The sequence below is a fragment of the Poecile atricapillus genome, chromosome 5, assembly GCF_030490865.1.
Source record: "Poecile atricapillus isolate bPoeAtr1 chromosome 5, bPoeAtr1.hap1, whole genome shotgun sequence".
NCBI lineage: Eukaryota > Metazoa > Chordata > Aves > Passeriformes > Paridae > Poecile > Poecile atricapillus.
This window is the reverse complement of record NC_081253.1, coordinates 1290995-1312539: the sequence shown is the minus strand read 5'-3', so window position 1 is coordinate 1312539 and position 21545 is coordinate 1290995. Positions and strand designations below refer to the sequence as shown.

At 47.4% G+C, this 21545-nt stretch overlaps 1 protein-coding gene across 4 annotated transcripts in view; it reads left to right on the top strand.

Annotated features, from left to right (window-relative positions):
- Positions 1 to 21545, top strand: part of FMNL2 (formin like 2) — a 113382-nt gene that overhangs the window by 80363 nt on the left and 11474 nt on the right. For all 4 annotated transcript variants that reach the window (XM_058839509.1, XM_058839507.1, XM_058839506.1 and 1 more), the window contains exons 6-17: positions 1069 to 1221; positions 6620 to 6728; positions 7840 to 7916; positions 10067 to 10160; positions 11307 to 11381; positions 13194 to 13304; positions 14952 to 15101; positions 15782 to 15883; positions 16274 to 16583; positions 16875 to 17084; positions 19738 to 19862; positions 20541 to 20743. In XM_058839509.1, coding sequence (XP_058695492.1) covers positions 1069 to 1221; positions 6620 to 6728; positions 7840 to 7916; positions 10067 to 10160; positions 11307 to 11381; positions 13194 to 13304; positions 14952 to 15101; positions 15782 to 15883; positions 16274 to 16583; positions 16875 to 17084; positions 19738 to 19862; positions 20541 to 20743 — 1719 coding nt within the window. The remainder of the gene's footprint in view (positions 1 to 1068; positions 1222 to 6619; positions 6729 to 7839; positions 7917 to 10066; positions 10161 to 11306; positions 11382 to 13193; positions 13305 to 14951; positions 15102 to 15781; positions 15884 to 16273; positions 16584 to 16874; positions 17085 to 19737; positions 19863 to 20540; positions 20744 to 21545) is intronic.

Genomic DNA, 21545 nt, shown 5'->3' with positions numbered 1-21545 from the left:
GGGAGGTTTGTGGGGCCAAACTGGGATGGAGGAAACCAAAGTGGTGCTTGCACAGCTGATTTATGGAGAATCCATAAATCATAAATCAGAGAGCTCCCAGAATTCCCACTTTTTCCTTCCAGGCAGGGATATTCTGCAGCAAGCAGCTATTTTATTTTATTTTATTTTATTTTATTTTATTTTATTTTATTTATTTTATTTTATTTTATTTTATTTTATTTTATTTTATTTTATTTTATTTTATTTTATTTTATTTTATTTTATTTTATTTTATTTTAATTATTTTATTTTTTTATTTTATTTTGTTTTATTTTTTTATTTTTTATTTTATTTTGTTTTGGTTTTTATTTTTTATTTATTTTTATTTATTTTTATTTTATTTTTATTTTTATTTTGTTTTTATTTTATTTTTAATTTAATTTAATTTAATTTTGTTTTTATTTTATTTTATTTTTATTTTTTATTTTATTTCATTTTGGTTTTTATTTTTTAAATTTCTTTAAATTTTTTATTTTTTATTTTATTTTATTTTCTATTATTTAAATTTCTTTAATTTTTTATTTTTTATTTCTATTTTATTTTATTTTATTTTTATTTTAATTTTTATTTTATTTTATTTTAATTTTATTTTTGGATTTATTTTATGTTGAAGAAGCTGTTTGGTCCCGTTTGGATGTGGCCCTGAGGGATTCAGAGCCCTGAGGACGTGGGACCAGGGCCACTGGTGGCCTTGGCAGGGCTGGGAATGGTTGGATTCCATGGTCTTGGAGGGCTTTCCCAGCCTGAATGTTCCGGAATTTCCTTCCCCATGTGAAACTCATCCTGTTTTCTGGACTTTTCCGTGTCCCTCCAGCACCACAACTCTCCTTTCCCACCGTTATCCCTCCTGCTCACAGAACCCTGGGATGGTTTGGGTGGGAAGGGACCACCTGGCTCAGCTGGATTTGATGATCTTGGGGAGCTTTTCCTTTGCTTTTGTCCCGCTTGGCTTTGTCCGGTGATTCTTTGGAGAACTCCGCGCACATCAATTCCGCCTAACCCCGCCTTGGAATTCCCGTTTCCCTGCAGATTTGACTTTGAGAGCCTGGAGAACAGCGTGGAGAGCTCCATGGACAAGTCCAAGCCCTGGAGCCGATCCATCGAGGACCTGCACAGGGGCAGCAATCTGCCCTCTCCCGTTGGGAACAGCATCTCCCGCTCCGGCCGGCACTCCACTCTCCGGTACGGAATCCTTGGGAATCGCGCTGTGGGACGGCTCTTCCCACTGGGATATCCCTCAGCTCCCAGCAGAGGTGTGGCACACGAGGCTGCTGTGAGGTGGAAGGAAGCTCTCAGAGGTGGGAATTGTTTCCAAGGGCAGGATGAGCTGAGGATGCGATTCCTTGTCCTCTTCTCCAGAACGGAACTCAACATTTCCATGGATCCAGCCGTATCCATCCCGTGTCCCGTCCCTTCCAGCAGCACATTCCTTCTGTGCTGCCAGGGGTGGGATATTGGATTCTTTGGAAAGGCCACTTCCCTCCCCCAAACCCGCTGTCACCCTCTCACCATTCCACGCTTGACTACCAAGTGTCTCTTTCCCAATATTCCTTTTTTTTTTAGTTTTATTTATGGAAAAGGCCGGATCACTTCCCAGGCTTGCTTGACAGTCACCTCTCCCCCATTCCTTGGATGTCCCACTCCACCCCAGCTCCCAGTACTGTCCCTCAGGCCAGGCTCTGAGTGCCGGATCCTTTGGGATGATTTTTCCAGAGTTTTACTCCACAATCCTGGGAGCGCGGCAGATTCCAGGAGCGGAGCCTCACTTCCATCCCATCCCTTCCAGCAGAGGTGGTTTGGCTTTGCCAAGCGGTGTTGATGTTCCAAACCTTGTACCTGGAAGATTTAATTTCCAGATTTTCTCTGGGAGAGAAATCCAGCTGTGGAGTGCAGCAGGATCACTTGGCCAGATGATTTTGGGGTTAATTTTGGTGTTTTTGGTGCTCTTTGCTCCTTCCTTCTGCCAGAAGTGGCGGAGCCCGAGCCGGCGGGAGGCGCCGGTTCCGCCGTGTCCTCGGGAGGAGCGCTCGGGATTAGGAATGCCTAAATCAGGAATACCTTACGTGTCTCTTACATTGTTTCTCTTCATTTCCTTCCACCCTTTTCCCTTTCTCACATCTCCCTTTGTTCCTCACCCGGCTGACTCCCCGCTCCAACATCTCCCCCATTCCCTATTCCCGCTGGGACGCTCTTTCCCGGCTCTCTCACCTCCTCTCCCGCCCCGTCAGAGCGCTTTCTCTGCCCGAACACCTTCAGCTCAAACGCTGCCACAGCTGCTCGGCAGCCGACTGCCTCTGGAAAATCCCGTAAGTCCCAGTGGAAGGAGCATCCCAGCAGGCTGTGGGTGACGCGATCCCACGGGATCCCCAGGAGGAGGGATCCGGGCTCCGTTATCCCGTCCCGATCCCGTAGTTGGCTTCCGTAGGGTGGGATTTTGAGTTCTCCTCCTGGCAGTGCAGATAGTTGTGTTTGATAATCGTAGAGCTCGTGGTGCTTGTCCCTCCCATTTCCCTTTTTTGTTCGAAACAAAACTCGATCGGACCCAAAACCGCCACGGAAACGGGACCTGGGAGAGTTTTCCAGCCAAAATTCCCCTCCTGCTTCCAGAACCTTCTCAGTACCATCTTTGCATTGGGTTTTGGAGGGTTGTTATGTTTTTATTTTTTTCTTAAATCTGGGTTTTTAATATTCTTCTCCATGGGTTTTGTTCAAAATGTGGAATTTTAAAAAATTGTGTGGTTTTGAATATGCAGGTTTTGTTTTTTTTTTTTTAAGGTCTGTTTTTAAAAGTGTATTTTATCAATAGCTGGGGATTATGTGTGTTTAAAAATCCCCTGAAAGTTAAAGGTAGGTGAGAGATTTTTATGAAGGGAGGGGTTTTTATTAATTATATTTACATATATATATATATAAAGTTCTTAAAAAATTATATTTTTATATATAGTTTTTAAATAATTATAATATTTATATATAAAGTTTTTAATAATTAGAATGTTTTATATATATAAAGTTTTTTAAAATTATAATATTTACATATATAAAGTTTTAAATTATTATAATATTTAGATATATAAAGTTTTTAATAATTAGAATATTTTATATATATAGTTTTTAAATAATTATAAGTTATATATATAAAGTTTAAAAATAATTATATTTATATATATAGTTTTTAAATAATTATACTTATATATATAAAGTTTTAAATAATTATAATATTTAGATATATAAAGTTTTAAGATAATTATATTTATATATGTAAAGTTTTTAATAATTAGAATATTTTATATCTATAAAGTTTTTAAATAATTATAATATTAATATGCAAACATTATGAAATATTTAATATAAATATAATAATAAAAATAGAACTACAATAATACATAAATATATGAATATATAAATATACAAATATATAAATATATAAATGCATATGTATATAAATATATAATTATAATATTTCTATATTATCTATATTTCATATTTATATAAACATTTTATATTTTATATTTATTATATATAATGACTATATCTAATTATATTTATTTATTATATATTTATATATTTATTATATATTATATTTATATTATATTATCTATAAATATTATAGATAATAATATAAATAGAATAATAGATTTTTATGTATTATAATTTTGCAGTTGTAATTTTTATAATTAGTAAATATTGGTGAACTGAAGGGAAATCTCAGAACGAGGCAGGTGCTCAGCTGAGGAGGGGGTGCAGGGTGAGGTTTTTTGGGGGTAAAACCAGGATGTTCTGCCCCCTCTCCAGGTGATAAATGAGATTTTTGGGATGTGTGGACACCCAGGCTGCGTGGAAATTCCTGGAATTCGGTGGAAACTGTGCAGTGGGAGGAAGGAACCCCAAAATCCTGGACTGGTTTGGGATGGAAAGGTTTGAACTCATCCCATTCCAGGGGCAGAGACTCCTCCCACTGCCCCAGGCTGGAAGATTTGCTGTTCCCTCTTGGAGGAATAATCCAGGATAATTCAAAATCCAGGAGCTGGCCTGGGACAGGCAGAGCTCCCTCCGTGCTTCCCTCTCTAATTCCAGCTCCAATTCCCCCATCCCTGCGTTTCCCTGGAAACCAGGAGGGTTTTTTATCTTGAGAGGAGGCTCAGGGATTTGGGAAACCGACACCAAAATGAGGGCAGGAGGATGAAAAAGGCAGAAAAACCTTGGGGGATTTTCTTGCTGCTTTTTTTGGGAGAAGGAGCTTTAGTGAGAGGCAGCCTCTGCTGTCAGATAAATATTAATGCAGCCTTTGCAGTGTCCCAGCCCATTAGAAATTCCCTTTCTTCTGAGAAAAATATTGGAGTTTTCACGTGGATTAAACTGAGAAACTTCAGTTCTTCCTCCAGGATCTGTCGAGTGTGAGGAGAGAACGATCCAGGCAAATCCAGAAATGGCTTTTGGGTGCCTTCAGTAACTTGGACACGGTTTTGGGAGCTGAATTTGGGCTTTGCCAGTGACACTTTCACTGCTCAGGAGCCTGGGGAAATCATCATTTCATCAAATACTTCCTGATTTACCAGAACATCTTTGTGAGCAGCTCCAGGAGCTCACAGAAACCCCAAACTGTTGGGATGACCCCAAACCCCAGGAAACTCTTGGAAACCCCAAAGTTTCCAACCCCCAGGGAAGGAACCCAAAACCCTGATGGATTTCAGCTTCTCATCTCTGTGGAATCCACCCTGGGCTGCTCTCCTGGGAGCCAGGGGACAACGGGATGGGATTGAGCAGCTGGAAAGGTGAAAATGATGGGAGAGATCGGCCGTGATTTGTGTTAAACTGAGACATTCCAAGTCTGCACCGCTGGGTTGGGAATGTCCTGGAATTCCAGAAGGGTTTGGGATCTAATTCCAACCTTCCTCCCACTGTCCTGGGCTTCTGCAGCCTGGCCTTGGGCACTGCCAGGGATCCAGGGACAGCCACAGCTGCTCTGGGAATTCCCAATTCCCAATATCCCATCCATCCCTGCCCTCTGGCACTGGGAGCCATTCCCTGGCTCCTGTCCCTCCATCCCTTGTCCCCAGTCCCTCTCCAGCTCTCCTGGAGCCCCTTCAGGCCCTGCAAGGGGCTCTGAGCTCTCCCTGGATCCTTCCCTTCTCCAGGGGAACATTCCCAGCTCTCCCTGGATCCTTCCCTTCTCCAGGGGAACATTCCCAGCTCTCCCTGGATCCTTCCCTTCTCCAGGGGAACACTCCCAGCTCTCCCAGTTTGTCCTGGAAAGCCACCCACTATGGAGAGGTTTAGGAGGGATCATCTCATTCTCATCCAGGTGGTTGGATCCAAGCTGGAATTCCAGGCAGTCCTGGACACGCTGGAATATCCTTACACCTGGAAATTCCCAAATCTGGATTTCTGGCCATTTTTTATTGTTTAAGGAAACTTCTCCCCATTTCTTTGAGCCGACAGAACCAGTGGATGCTGAAATTCAGGAATTCAGGGATTCACCAGGCACTGATGGAAATTATTTTCCTTCCAACACTGGCCTGATAAAAACCTCATTAATCTGATAATTAATGTATGGAAAATCATTCTGCAGTGCTCCCTAATTTAAATCCAAGCAAAACCAATGTAGGAGCCATCCCTGTGGGAATCAAAATCCAGCTCCTCCCTGCTGATCCCAAACTGGGCCACAATTCCCGAAATCCTGCAGTGCCCAGAGCTGATGGATTCATTCATATTTATGGATGGGATAAAAAAATAAAGAGATAAAAACTCCTTTAACAGAATCCTGCTTTGAATTTGGGGATTCATGGCTGGGAAGGGAAAGGGATTGTGGAAATCTGGGAATTGGGGACAGGGAACAGCCAGACCTGGAATGGGACCTTGTTCCTCTTGGGATGGGACTTTAAAAAGGGGGAATTTACTGGGATGAGCCAGAAAATCATAAAAAAAACTGGTGTGGTGTTCCCTATTCCTGCCTTTTTAGTGGAATTAAGCTGGGAATTTTCAGGGATGAGCTGGGAAGTTGCAATAAATCAGTGTGGTATTCCTTGTTCCTGCCTTTTTTTGTGGATTTAAAAAGGGAATTCTGAGGGATGAGCCAGGGAATCATAATAAATTGGTGTGGTGTTCCCTATTCCTGCTTTTATAGTGGATTTAAACAGGGAATTTTCACGGATGAGCCAGGAACTGGTGTAGTGTTCCCTGTTCCTGCCTTTTTTATGGATTTAAACAGGGAAATTTGAGGGATGAGCCAGGGAATCACAATAACTGGTGTGGTGTTCCTTGTTCCTGCCTTTTTTATGGATTTAAATGGGATTTTCAGGGATGAGGCAGGGAGTCACAATAAACCAGTGAGATATTCCCTATCCTTGTGTTTTTTTGGGAATATTCCCTGTTGCTGGCAGGAAGGGCTGAGGTGCTGGAATCAAACATCCACATTTTTATCCTTGCCAGGACCTTTTCCTCCTTTATTCCCACCAACATTTCCTGCTCATCCTCTGGAAAACTCCCTCATCCTGAAGCAGTGGATGGATTTTCCTCTTTCCTTGCTTTTCTCTCCCAGAAAGGAGGTTTGGGATGGATGAGAAATGGGAATTTTTTGCAGGTACAACACGTTGCCGAGCAGGAGAACGCTGAAGAACTCGCGGTTGGTGAGTAAGAAGGACGATGTCCACGTGTGCATCATGTGCCTCAGGGCCATCATGAACTACCAGGTAATTCTGGGAATTCCTCTTGGGAATCGGGAAGGGAATTCTGGAGTTAAAGTGGATGGGGATAAGGGGATTTTACTGGAATGGGAAGGGGTGGGACGCAATCCTGTTGGGAAATCTGGTGTTTTGGGAAAGGGTAAAAAGAGGTTGGATGTGTTTATTGTGTTCATTAGGCATGCAGATAATTAGGTTGTAATTATATTATAAAGTTATTACTCTATTATTAGGTTATTATTATATTATATTATATTATATTATATTATATTATATTATATTATATTATATTATATTATATTATATTATATTATATTATATTATATTATATTATATTATATTATATTATATTATATTATATCATATCATATCATATCATATTATATATTACATTATATTAATATATAATGACTTAGATTATAATATATATAATTATGATATATTATATAATAACAATAATATATATTATATAATATTATTGTATAATACATTAGAATAATATAGTATATATTATATTATATTAATATATAATAATATCTTATAATATAATATATATTTATGATATATTATTATATAATATATAGTACATAATAATATAAAATATATAATACATAATAATATATTATAATAATGTATTATTTTATATATATTATACGTATTATACATACTCTATTATATACATTATATTATAATCTAATATATTATTATAATATATTATTAAGTATTATATATTATATATTATTGTATAATATATCATAATAATATATTTTATATTATGAACTAATATATTATTTTATATTATTAGAATATATTATTATGTATTATATATTATATATTATTATATAATATATTATATTATATATGTAATTATATTATAATGATTTTATATTATATTTTAAATTAAATTAAATTATTATAAATTAAATAAAATATAAATAAATAAAATATGTCTAAATATAAATAAATAAAAATTTATAAAGAAATTATAAGGAGGGTGGGAGAAGGAAATCTTGTGGTTTTCAATCCATGGGAGAGGTGGGATCGGGGCTTTGGGGTGGGATCGGGGCTTTGGGGTGGGATCGGGGCGGGATCGAGGCGGGATCGTCCCTTCTCTCCCCAGTACGGATTCAACATGGTCATGTCCCACCCGCACGCCGTCAACGAGATCGCGCTGAGCCTCAACAACAAAAACCCCAGGTAGGATCCTGGGCTGCCAGGGGAGCCAGGAGAGCTGGGAATGCGCTTCCAGAGGGGGATTTGTGGGAAAAATCCAGCCTGGGCTCTGGATCAGGTGGAACTGGGATGGTGCAGATAAAGCTGCAGTGGGTGTGTGATGGCAGCGCTCTCAGGAGCTGCCCCAGCTTGGATTGGTCCAGGATGAGGGAGGGTGGGTTTAGCTGGGATGTTGGGAATTGGGGATTCCTGGCTGGGATGGAATTCCCAGAGAAGCTGGGGCTGCCCCTGGATCCCTGGGAGTGTCCCAGGCCAGGCTGGAGCAGTGGGAGGTGTCCCTGCCCATGGCACGGGTGCCACTGGGTCATCTTTAAGCTCCTTCCCACCCAAACCATCCTGGAATTCTGGGATTCAGCTGAAATTTGGCTGCTGGAGCCCTTCTGCTCTGTTACAGTGCAGGGAAACCCCACTGGCAACGATGTGGGATTCTCCTGAAGAGAGGGAAAATCTTCTTTAGGAAATGTTATCCAAGATCCTTAGCTGGGAGTTTCTCTGGGAATTTCTCTGGGAATTTCTCTGGGAGAGGGATTCTTTTCTGTTGTGGCTCAGGCTGCAGCCACAGCCATGATGCTGGAATTCCTCAGTGGAACTGCTGGTGATTCCATGTCCCTCCTCTTCCACACATCCCTGTGATCCCACCTCCAGCACATCCTGGATTTCTGCATCTTGGCAGCTCCAACAAATCCCCAGAGATGCTTCCAAGGAAAGGTGAAACAGGGGGATGAGGTGGGAACCAGAACTGGATGTGGATTCCCAGCCTGGCTGGAGCAGGAATCCTGTCCTGAGGGAAGCAGCTTCCTCCTTCTTCCTTTTATTCGGCCCCAAGTCAGCAAGCCAAGAATAAATGAGAAGTTTATTGCTTTTATAATTTTTTTAAATCATTTTTATCATCCTTTTTATCATTTTTCCAGTGCCTGGAGATCAGGGGAGAAGCCAAGTTTTCACTTTTGGAAGAAGTGGGTTATTTGGATTTTGGTGGATAAAAAAACTGCTTTCAGATGTGACTGGAATAACCTGAGGTTTAATCCCAAATTGAGTTTGTTTTAGCCCCATAGGAGCTGTTGGAGAGGTTTGGGAGCTCAGGGCTGGCTGGGATGTGCCAAGGGGAAGCAGCAGCAGAATTTCAGGGAATTCTCCTCATCCCAGAGGTGTGGGCAGCACTGGAGACTCCAGTCCCAGAGATCTCCATCCCCTCCGAGGGAATATTGCAGCAAATCCCCACGACGTCTCCTTGATCCTGAAAAACCCTGGAAGTTCTTGTGGCAGGAGGAAAAAACAACAAAAAAAACCCTTTGAGGAGGCAGAATTGAACATTCCATTTAAAATTTCCTAGGGAAGGGACCATTTTTTCTGGTTTCCAAAGATAACCTTGAGCCTTTGAGAGCCCACAAGGTATTTCTTGTTCTGTAACATCTGCTTTGAGTCGCTGCTTGAGCATGGGACTAATTTTTTTCTGTGTGTGCATGGTTTGCCTCTGCTCAGAGAGAGCTCAGCTGCCCAGAAAGTCTTTTGTTTTCCAGGAATCCTGGAAGGAAACACTGTGGATGATTTTCCACTGGGTTTGCTGCATGTTTTTCCCTCGGTGATTTCGTTTTCTCTCTATTTCACTGCTGAAAAATGGGCTCAAATTCCTGGTTTTTATGGGAAAAGGACGTGCTCCAACAGCCTGTGTTCCTGCAGTGATTTTTGTGTGTGTGTGTGTGTGTGTGTGGAGGTGGCTAAAAATCCAAATGATCATGGAGAGTAATTGGGATTTGTGTCAGGGAAAGCGCAGGTTGGAATTGGAAGGTGGTTCTGCTCCTCCAGGCGTGTGCAAGGAATTCCCTGGGAGCAGGGAAACACCTCCTTTGCCAGAGTGCTGCCAGCTCCTTCCTGCTTGGATTCCCACCTTGGGATTTCAATCCCTGCATGGTTTGAGAAGCTTTCAGACATGGGGGGAGCTGCATGATGCCAGGAGAGGCGAAATTCCCCGGATCAGCACCGTGCACCTTGCAGGGATATCCATTCCCAGGGCTGGAAGCACACGGGATGAGGCTGCAGCTCCCACGTTTTCCCTCAGCAGGGAATCAGGGATCAGGAGCTGTCCTGAGCATCTCCTGTTGTTTTCTCCACAGGACAAAAGCCCTGGTGCTGGAGCTCCTGGCAGCCGTTTGCCTCGTCCGAGGGGGCCACGAGATCATTTTGTCTGCATTTGATAACTTCAAGGAGGTTGGTGGAGCTGCTTTAGGAAATTCGGGTGTCCCTGTTTCTCCTGGGATTGATTGGATCCTCCTCATCCAGCTCAGTTCCCGGCAGGAAGGGTTTTCCATGAGCTTCAGGTTTTCCCTGGAGCACCGTGGTGGCCATTCCATCATTTTCATGATGATTCCAACAATCCCAGCGCTGCCCAGGGCAGGAAAATGCTGCTGGAATGGGATAGCTGAGCTCCCTCAGCAGCATTCCCAGCCCTTTGTCCTGCTTTCCATGGATCTGGGAGAAGCAGCTGCCTGGTTTTATCCAGCGTTGCCTGAGGCTGGAGTTACAGGAGGAGTGGAATTCCAGGAGAGCTGTGGGACAGCTTTGGGATGCTCCATTGAAATCCAAACACTCTGAGAGCTCTGAGGGATCCAAAGTGGGATCTGAGTGAATAAGCCAGGAATAATCCTGGCTGTGTGCAGGGAGCACTTCCCAACACTGGTTGTCATGTTGTTTCATACAAAAATATTCCAGAATATTTTGGGATTCCCATTTGGGAGGGGAGGGCGTGCTCATGGCCTCTCTGGGTGGGAAATCATTTGGAATTTGCAAATAAACCCAGGATTCAGGTGCTTTGGAAATAAACCCAGAACTGAGGAGTTTTCCTGAAGCTGATCCATAACTCTGAAGAATCCAATGGGTTTTGCTCCAAGGCAAGAAGAAATGCCAAGAAATTAAATTTGGATTCATCTAATCCAGACAATTTTTGGGAAGGTGGCTCTGGAATTCTGACCATCTGATTGTTGCACCAATTTATTTTCACTCCTCCTTTAGCCAGGGGTAATTTTCTCTTTTTTCCCCTCCCTGTCATTTGGGTTTCTCCCTAATTACAGAGCAAAGTCAGCTCGGAGCTGTGGCACAGCCTGGTGCAGCTCTGCTCCTTCCACTCATGGATAAAATCCAATATTTTTATTTTTTTTAAGGAGAAAAGAGATAAAAAGAGGTTTTTTTTTATAATTAAAACATCCAGCAATGGCCCCTGGCTCCTCAGGTGTGCACATGGAATGATTTATGAGGAGGGATGTTTTTCCCAGAGGAAACCGAGTGGGTCTGAGCGAGCAGAGAAATTGGGAATTCTCCGTGGGAATTCTTGAGCCTGGGTGTTGTGTTTGTTTTCAGGTGTGTGGGGAGAAGCAGCGCTTTGAGAAGCTCATGGAGCATTTCAGGAATGAAGACAACAACATTGACTTCATGGTGAGTGGTATTTTCCCAGAAATTCCCGGTTTTTCCATCATTTTCCTTCCCTGGGCCTGGCCCTGCTGTCACAGGCAGAGTTTCTTGGAGGGTTGGTGGTTCTGGGGCTGGTGGCAAAAAATCTCCCAAATCTGAGGCTTTAAGGTCTGTGCTGGAGTGTTGGAAGCTGAAATCCCACTTTTAACCAGGAAAAATCCCCCTTGAATTCCAGCTTGGTGCTTGGATCCGACGTGGCTCCGTTCTGGGCAGGATTTCCCACCCCAGCACTGGAATTCTGAGGCCTCTGTTGCCCTTTGTAGCAGTTTAGTGCTGAGCTTTGTGTGAAAGATCTTTTCCTGCCAAAAATCAGGTGTTAAAGCACCAGTGAGGTGATTCCTGTGGGATTTGAAGGCTCCAGGAATGTTTCCAGGACGGGATCACAGCCTTGAGGGCCAGCAGGTTAAAAACGAGCTGGTGTGAGGGAGACAGGTTGGCAAATTCCTGGGATTTCGAAAGAAAAGGAGGAAATGACCTGATTTTCACTCTCAGATTTATCCCTTCACTTTTTCCTCTGGGCCCTGAAACAGATCCCAGGGAAGTGGCCGAATTCCAGTGCCAAACTGGTGATCCAGAGGTGCCTTCAGTTCACTCTTCCCATCAAATGACCCAGAGACGTGGAGTCTCCTGGGGATAAAATCCAATTGCTTCAATCCTCAGGTTCCTCCTGGGAATCTGGGAAGGATCCCAGTGGATGGTGGGAAGCTGCTCTTGCTCATGGGATGGGGTTTTATCCATGAGAAACCCAGCAAGGATGAGGGGAATTCCTTCCTGGAGCAGCTCCAGGGGTGACAGATGGGATCCTGAGAGGCCTGGGGCACAGCAGGGTGTGGCAAAGGGAGGACAAATTTTGGGAATTGTCCCCCAATTCCTGCCACTCCACAGATTTCCCCACATCCCATACTCTGGAGAGCCTTGGCCTTCCCTGGCTGTGGATCCTGGGATCTGCTCCTGGTTCAGTTTGGGAAGTGTTCTTTGGGCAGCCAGCAAAGCCCTGCTGTGCCCTTTCCTAAACTGGGGCCTCCAGGCCTGGATTAACCTCACAGGCCCAGAGTAACCTCACTTCCCCAGCTGCTTAAAACCAGGCCTGGATTCATCTCCCTTTTCCTGGTTAAACCAGGCCTGGATTAATCTCCCTTTTCCTGGTTAAACCAGGCCTGGATTAATCTCCCTTTTCCTGGTTAAACCCAAGGCCTGGATTAATCTCCCTTTTCCTGGTTAAACCCAAGGCCTGGATTAATCTCCCTTTTCCTGGTTAAACTCAAGGGCTGGATTAATCTCCCTTTTCCTAGTTAAACTCAAGGCCTGAATTAATCTCCCTTTTCCTGGTTAAACCCAAGGCCTGGATTAATCTCCCTTTTCCTGGTTAAACCCAAGGCCTGGATTAATCTCCCTTTTCCTAGTTAAACTCAAGGGCTGGATTAATCTCCCTTTTCCTAGTTAAACTCAAGGCCTGAATTAATCTCCCTTTTCCTGGTTAAACCCAGGATGGGTTTTTTCCTGGTGCCTGCTCTGCTCCGGAGCATTCCCGCTCTGGGAAGGTGCCTCTGCAGGCAGGACTGAACTCCTGGAATGCTCATTCCCCTTTATCCCAGCAGACAAAATTCCCTGATCCCGAGCCAGGGCTGGCCTGGCAGTGGAGCAGCCCAGGAGACATCTCCTGCATCTCCAGGGGGGAAATGTTCCATGGGGGAGCTGCTCCTGGGGCTGCTGTTGCAGTGCCAGCCCCATTCCCGCTGCTCAGGGGATCCCTGGCTCACGGGGCTGTCCTTGCAGGTGGCCTGCATGCAGTTCATCAACATCGTGGTGCACTCCGTGGAGGACATGAACTTCCGAGTGCACCTCCAGTACGAGTTCACCAAGCTGGGCCTGGATGAGTACCTGGATGTGAGTCTGGGGCTGCTCCCGTTCCCAACCCTCCCTTTCCCACCTCCCCAGCCCTCACCCCACAGCTGCTGGGCTGTCCCACAACTGGGCCAGCAGGGGATGGCTGCAGCCAGCTGCAATTACAGCCTGCAGCTAAATCTGGAGCCTGATAACAAAGGGAGGATGAACCACAGCCATCCTCGCCCTGCCACGTCCCCCAGCCACCCGGCTCCCTCCTTTTCCAGGCTGGAAAAGTCTCCTTTGGGATTCTCTGACAGCCAGGAGTCCTCTGCTGTCTGTCTGTCTGTCTGTCTGTCTGTCAGATGGAAGCTGCTTCTTTCTGCTTTCCATGGGATCCCAGAATGGTTTGGGTTGGAAGGGACCTGCAGGAGTTTCCCCCCCTGTCCCAGGCTGCTCCAAGCCCTGTCCAGCCTGGCCTTAGACACTTCCAGGGATGGGGCAGCCACAGCCTCTGCAGGCAGCATTTTCCTCCCTGTCCTTGTGAGCACATCCCTGGAAACGCTGCTGCTGCTGGCATGGGAATGCCTTGTCCCTGCTGATCCCTGCTCAGGATCCACCAGGAGAGGGGTTTGGGCTCTGTGGGATGTGCTGGGACACGGCTGCACCAGCCATGGCTGTGCTTGAGGTCTGGGGGTGGCTCTGGGGACTCCGTGGGGAGCAGCCAGAGCCATTCTCAGTGAGCACAGAGGAATCATGGAATGGTTTGGGCTGGAAGGAGCCCTGAGGCTCTCCCTGGGAGCCCTTCCATGGGCAGGGAATGGCCCTGAAGCTCCCTGTGAGCCCTTCCATGGGCAGGGAATGGCCCTAAAGCTCCCTGGGAGCCCTTCCATGGCAGGGAATGGCCCTAAAGCTCCCTGTGAGCCCTTCCATGGCAGGGAATGGCCCTAAAGCTCCCTGGGAGCCCTTCCATGGGCAGGGAATGGCCCTGAAGATTCTCTGGGAGCCCTTCCATGGGCAGGGAATGGCCCTGAAGCTCCCTGTGAGCCCTTCCATGGGCAGGGAAGCTGGAGCAGAGGGGAAGGCCCTGATTAACTGAGCTGGGGGTGTTTGGTGTGCAAAAGGATTCCCTGGCTGCTGGAGAAGCCCTGAGCTGCCAGGACTGTCCCAGTGCTTGGTGTGACCTGTGTCCCTGTGTCCCTGTGTCCCCGTGTCCATGTGTCCGTATGTCCCTGTGTCCGTGTGTCCCTGTGCCCTTGTGTCTGTGTGCCCCTGTGTCTGTGTGCCCCTGTGTGTGTGTGTTCCTGTGTCCCTGTGTCCGTGTGTCCCTGTGTCCGTGTGTCCCTGTGCCCTTGTGTCTGTGTGCCCCTGTGTCTGTGTGCCCCTGTGTGTGTGTGTTCCTGTGTCCCTGTGTCTGTGTGTCCCTGTGTCTGTGTGTCCCCATGTCCCTGGATCTGTGTCCCCATGTCCCCATGTCCCTGTGTCCCCATGTCCCCATGTCCCTGTCCCCATGTCCCCATGTCCCCATGTCCCCGTGTCCCTGTCCCCATGTCTCTGTCCCCATGTCCCCATGTCCGTGTCCCCATGTCCCTGTGTCCCCATGTCCCCATGTCTCTGTCCCCATGTCCCCATGTCCGTGTCCCCATGTCCCTGTGTCCCCATGTCCCCATGTCCCCATGTCCCCATGTCCCGGTGTCCCCGTGCCCACAGAAGCTGAAGCACACAGAGAGTGACAAGCTGCAGGTGCAGATCCAGGCCTACCTGGACAACGTCTTCGACGTGGGGGCTCTGCTGGAGGACGCGGAGACCAAGAACGCAGCCCTGGAGAGGGTGGAGGAACTGGAGGAGAACCTGTCCCACGTGAGTGGCCCACGGTGCCACCTGGATTCCGGATTTGGGAGGAGGGAAAAGCTTTGGGATTGCTGGGCCTCTGGACTGGGAACAAAACCAGAAAATTCCAGCTCCTCAGCAGAGCAGGCCCAAAATGGGGGAGAAACCATCCTGGCTGTGCTTTAAACGGGCTCAGGAGGGAAGGGGCTGGAAAATCCTCTGGTGTAGATGCTCAGGGCTCGCTGTCCCAAACCTTGGTGTCAGTTCCTTTAGGCTGGAAGATGTGGCCTGGCTTTTGGAAAAGAATAAAAATTTCAAAAAAAGGGTTTTCCATACTTTAAAACTGAGAAAAGGCTTTTCCTTCCCTGCCCATCCCTGAATTCCCACCGCTTGGAAAAAATAATGCTCCTGGCTCGCTGTGCAGTGTTTGCCCCTCTGAGGAGCTGCAGGAATCAGGGAATGGTTTGGGATGGAAGAGACATTAAAACCCACATAGTTCATGGACACCTCCCACTGTCCCAGGCTGCTCCAAGCCCATTCCAACTTGATGTCTCCCATCTCAGGCAGAAATCTGTTCCCTTTCCGAGGAAAGGCTCTAGGGTTTCCTGGAATATCAGTAATTTATCCATTTACCCAAGAAGCGAGCTCTTAGTTTGATGGATAAATCCCAGTTTTCCAGGGAGTTAATCCATTTCTCTTTTGTGGGATAGTTATCTGAAAAACTCCAGGATACGGAGAACGAAGCCATGGCCAAGATTGTGGAACTGGAAAAGCAACTCATGCAAAGGAACAAAGAACTGGACGTGATCCGGGTGAGTGGGATGGGGAAGCCCCGGATGGATTCAGGATGCAGGGAGTGGAGATCCCAGATTTGGGGCAGGGGAATTCTCTTGGCTTCCCAGTATTGGAGCTGGGGCAGGTTCCAGGTGGAATTGTTTGTGTGTGCACTCAAAGGATGGACAGAAATCCCTTTGGATGTGCCAGGAATCACTGAGTGAGATGGACACATCTCATTCCCCAGGTCTGGAGCATTCCAGGTGGGAATTTCGGACCTGTGGAGGTCCCAAAGGGTGGGAGAATCCAGAATTCCTCTGTGGGGGCTGCCCTGGGCACGTGCAGTGCAATCCCGTCCCTGGATCAGGCTGCTGTGATCCTGCCCTTGGAATTCTGAACGCACATTCCCCGCTCCTGTGTGATTCCAGGAGATCTACAAGGATGCAAACAGCCAGGTTCACACCCTGAGGAAGATGGTGAAGGAGAAGGAGGAAGCCATCCAGCGCCAATCCACGCTGGAGAAGAAGATCCACGAGCTGGAGAAGCAGGGAACCATCAAGATCCAGAAGAAAGGGGATGGGGACATCTCCATCCTTCCCGTGGCCCTGGGCTCCGGGGCGGTGCCGGCGGGAGCCGAGGCGGTGCTGGGGGCCTGTGCCACGCCTGGAGCGGCCACCTCGGTGCCACTGCCGCCACCTCCCCCACCCCTGCCCGCCCTGCCCGGCTCCCCCGAGGCAGGTGAGCATTCCCAACCTCCCTGCAATTCCCTTCCCATGGGGAATTCCTGCTGGTGCCCAGCCTGAGGCTGTTCCCTCTCCTCCTGTCCCTGTTCCCTGGGAGCAGAGTGTCACCCCCTCTGGCTGTCCCCTCCATCTGTTTTTCCATGGCTGGAACAATTGGTCCCTTCTTTCCTGGGGTCACCTGCAGCTGCTGGAGGCCGGTGATGGCTCAGGGTGGGGAGGGGACATCGGTGCCATTTCCTTGTGTCCCTTTGCTCCTTGCTAACTCCATTTTCCCTCCATCCCACAGTGCCCAACGGCCCCGTGGCAGTGCCTGTGCCACCTCCTCCTCCTCCTCCTCCTCCTCCTCCTCCTCCTCCTCCTCCTCTGCCGGGCCCGGCTCCGGACGCGGCTCCGGACGCGGCTCCGGCGGTTCCGCTGCCCCCTCCGCCGCCGCCCTCGGCTCCCCCCCTGCCCGGCACGGCCTCGCCCACCGTGGTCTTCAACTCCGGCCTGGCAGGTAAAGCTCTCCCAGGGATGGGCAGGGACCCCCAGAGCCCTCCAGAACCAAATCCCAGCTCCTCCCTGGGCTTGGGATGCGGAGCTGGCGGAAGGAAGGAGCGTTCCGCAGTCTCGGAGCTGCCCAGAGCAGCCGTGGCTGCCTTGTGCATCCCTGGAAGTGTCCAAGGTCAGCTTGGAGCCACCTGGGATGGGGGAACTGGATAATCCTCTCTGTCCCTGATTCTGGGATTCTGGGATTTATCAACCCAACGCTTTGGGTTTGGTCTGGAAGAGTTGGATTTTCCAGCGGAACAAAACTCACACCAAAAGCGTTTCACAAGCGGGGTCACTTTGAACTTTGATGGAATATGGGTTGGATTTCTTCTGAGGAGAAATACCTGTGCAACATTTGGGAATTTTCCTGTAGAAATTTGGGGAAAAAAAAAGGCAAAACTTGGGTATTTTTTGGAAGGAAGAACAATCTGGTGCCCATCCTTAGCCGTGCCAGGAGTCCCAGGGAGCCAGTGAGGGCTCACGGGTGTCCCCAGGAATCTCCAGAGCTCAAAATAAGAGACTCTCATCAAGAGCTTCGTTAAAGACAAAACATCTAATTAAATATTCCAGCCTTGAAAGGTTCCTTGGAAGACAAAAAGCATCCTGAGAGTCCCAGGGTGTTCTGTAGGAAAATGAAGCTCCAAAGGGAGGGCCGATCCCTCAGGATGTGGCTTTGGAGCTGCTGGGGGCTGCAGATCCCATTTTTCACTGGGAATTCCGAGGGAATGGGACTGGAAGTGCCTTTTGTGGATGCAGTGGCTCCATGGGAAGGAGCATTCCCAGGGCAGGAACGCTGTGGGGCCGGGGGGAGGTGGGAAATAACAAATGCTGCTTTTCTGACCTTTCCTAACACTTTTTTCTCTGTTCCTTCTGCTGCCTGCTAAGATGGGCCCATCAAGCTCTTCTGTAGGTTCCTTCCTGCTAAGTATTCCTTATCCCAGCATTCCCTGCTCCTGGGGGTATCCAGGGGCTCCTGGGGGTATCCAGGGGATGGGCAGGGGGAGGTTGGAGCCAGCCCTCGGGATTTGGGAGCTCGGGAAGGGATGAGGAGCAGGAAGGGAAATCAGAAGGAGTTCTGAGCTCCATTGTCTTTCCCATTCCTGCCTTCCCTGTCCTGGAATAACCCAGGAGCAGTTCATTATCCTTTCCAAGGTGAAAATTCCTTTTTCCACGGGTGTTCAGGGCTATTCCTTCTTTTATTTTAGGAATTTTGTGTAACCCCATCAATTTAGCAGAGAGCAAAACCCTGGTTAGTGTAGATGAGCACAAGCTGGATAAATACAATTCCCAAAATACCCACTGGAATATTCTGTGTATTCCCTGTTATCCACTTGGCATCCAGCACTGCAGGATCCGGGTTTGTGTTCCACACCTGCCAGAGTTTTTGGGAAGTAAGTCAGGAGCAAGTGATTGGTTGATGGATTTAATTAAATTGATTTTGTAGCAAGGAACAAATTTGTGTTCCCATGTGAGGAAAAAGAAATGGGAACTGGATTATGGAAATTATTCATGTGGCTTCCAGATGGGATGGGAATGGGAATGGGAATGGGAATGGGAATGGGAATGGGAGTGGAATGGGAATGGGATGGGAATGGGATGGGAATAAGATGGGAATGGGAATGGGATGGGAATAGGGATAGGGATAAGGATAGAAATAGAAATAGAAATAGAAATAGAAATGAAATAGAAATAGAAATAGAAATAGAAATAGAAATAATAGAAATAGAAATAGAAATAGAAATAGAAATAGAAATAGAAATAGAAATAGAAATAGAAATAGAAATAGAAATAGAAATAGAAATAGAAATAGAAATAGAAATAGAAATAGAAATAGAAATAGAAATAGAAATAGGAGGGAGTGGGAATAGGAATGGAAATAGGAATAGGAATAGGAATAGGAATAGGAATAGGAATAGGAATAGGAATAGGAATAGGAATAGGAATAGGAATAGGGAGTAGGAATAGGAGTAGGAATAGGAGTAGGAATAGGAATAATGTTGTTCCCTTGCCCAGTTAGGCCTCATCTCCAGCTTTCATTTTCACAGCTCCTCTGTTTGAATTCCTGAATAACTCCAAAGTTCCCAAATGACTCGGGTTTGCTGGATTTGCTCAGCACAGGAACTAAAACCTGGTTTTAAACCCCTGTTAAAGCCCAGCTTTGCTGCAGCTCAGCCCCTTTGGCCTTGAAACTCAAACCTGCTGAGGATCCTGCAGTTCCCCCAAATCCCATTTCCCAAAACCTTGGGAACGGGGCTTTTTTCCCTCTTGGTCAGAGCGGGCTCTGCCAGCAGCAGAATTCACTGAATTCACCCACTGTCCCCCTTTTCCATGGAATTTGGACACAGCCTGGGAGTTCAGATCAGTGCAGGCACCTTGTGGCCATACAGGAATCCCAGATTTCCCTTTGGGAAGTTTGCAGAGCCCAGGGGGTTGGTGCTGTCCTGCTGAGGGCTGGGATTCCCCTCTCCAGCAGCCTGTGGAGGCAGGAACAGCTTTCCAGGATTCCAGTGGGATAATGAGGTTTTCCCAGTCCTTCTCCAGCGCTGAATTCCAGCTGGGGAGCCGCCCTGCGGTGTTCCCAGGTGGATTTTCAGGAGCTGTCCGTGTCCTGTCCCCAGCTGTGAAGATCAAGAAGCCCATCAAGACCAAGTTCCGCATGCCCGTCTTCAACTGGGTGGCCCTGAAACCCAACCAGATCAACGGCACCGTCTTCAACGAGATCGACGACGAGCGCATCCTGGAGGTACCCGGGAAAACCTGGGATCATGGAATGTCAGCCTTGGAAAAGCCTCTGGGAGCGCCCCAGCCCAGCCCTCAACCCAGCACTGCCCTTGTCCCCCATCCACAGGGGGGAAATCTCTCCAGGAATGGGGGTTCCAGCCTTTTCCAGTGCCTGGCCACGCTTGCCAGGAAGGAGTTTTCCCAATATCCAATGGATGTTTTCCCAATATCCAGCTAAACCTCGGCTGGAGCAACCTGATCCCATTTTCTGCCATCCCTGTTCCCTGTCAGGGAATTGTGGGGAATCTCCACGGGGAAAGGGCTCATTCCAGCTCCTGGATGCTCCCCTGGATGCTTTATCCATGGCTGGGTAGTGCTCACAAAAGTTCTCCTGAATTCCTGAGCTGTTTGGGGCTGGATTTCTGGGATCTGGCCAGCTTTCCTCATCCCAGCTCAGGAATGTTCCTTCCATCCCTCAGCCTCTGACAGAACTCTCTGGATTCCAAAGGTTGGACAGGGCTGGAAAAACCTGGGCTATGGGGAAGTGTCCCCGCCCATGGCAGGGGGTGGAACTGGGACAAGCCTTAAGATTCCAACCCAAACCATTCCATGATTCCATGATCCAGTCAAAGCTTTTCCTGCAGTTCTGGGTGAGGATTTAGCATTCCCTGCAGGATAAATCCTTTCCTTTTCTTCCCAGGATCTGAACGTGGATGAATTTGAGGAAATATTCAAAACAAAAGCCCAGGGCCCAGCCATGGATCTGACTTCCAGCAAGCAGAAGATTCCTCAGAAAGGATCCAACAAAGTCACGCTGCTGGATGCCAACAGAGCCAAGAATTTGGCCATCACCCTGCGGAAAGCCGGGAAAACGGCGGATGAGATCTGCAAAGCCATCCACGTGTGAGTGCAGCCCCTGCAGCCGAGGAATCCTGCCCCAGCTTCCCTGGGAGTGCTGGGAAACGGTTTGGAGTTGGCACTTGATGGGAAAATTCCAGCTGGGGAAGGAGGGAATGGTGGTGAATCCCCAGAAATCAGAGTGCCTGGAACTCGGGAACTCAGCTTTGTGTGGCTGAGTCACTGTTGGGGTTGGAGCAGCTCAGTCCAGCCTGCCCAGTTTGCCAGGGCAGCTCCCAGTCTGTTCCATGATATTTCCCGTTCCAGTGAGCAAAATCTGGGAAAAGGAGGCTCTTCTGGTTTGCTCCGTGAGGGATGGGTTTGGTCCAAGTGCTGGAGTAGATTTTGCATGGAATTGGGTTTGGGGAGCAGCCTCAGGAGCTGATCTGGATCCTTCCCTGTCCTGGGACAGCTGTAGCTGCTCCTTGGGGCTGATCCCAAATCCATCCAGACTCATCCTGGCCATGGCAAACATCTCCCACTCCTCCCTAAGGAATATCTCCAAAATGTGGGTGCACAAGCTTTGCCTTTGGCTGAGGGTGACCCAAAGCTGCCCCAGGTCCTGGCAGGTTCAGCTCTTGGCTTTAGGGGGCTCTGGGCCAATTAAATACAAATATTTGCTCCTCCCCATCTCTTTTCCCTGGAAAAGTGAGCCTGGCAGGGTGGGGGAACAGCCACGTGTTTGGGAATGGAAGCTGCATCATTCCCATTATCCCTGGATCCTGTTCCCATCTGCCTGGGCAGGGCAGGAGGAGCTTCACAGCTTCTTCCTTGATTTTCCTCATGTGGAGCTGAATCCCAGATTGCT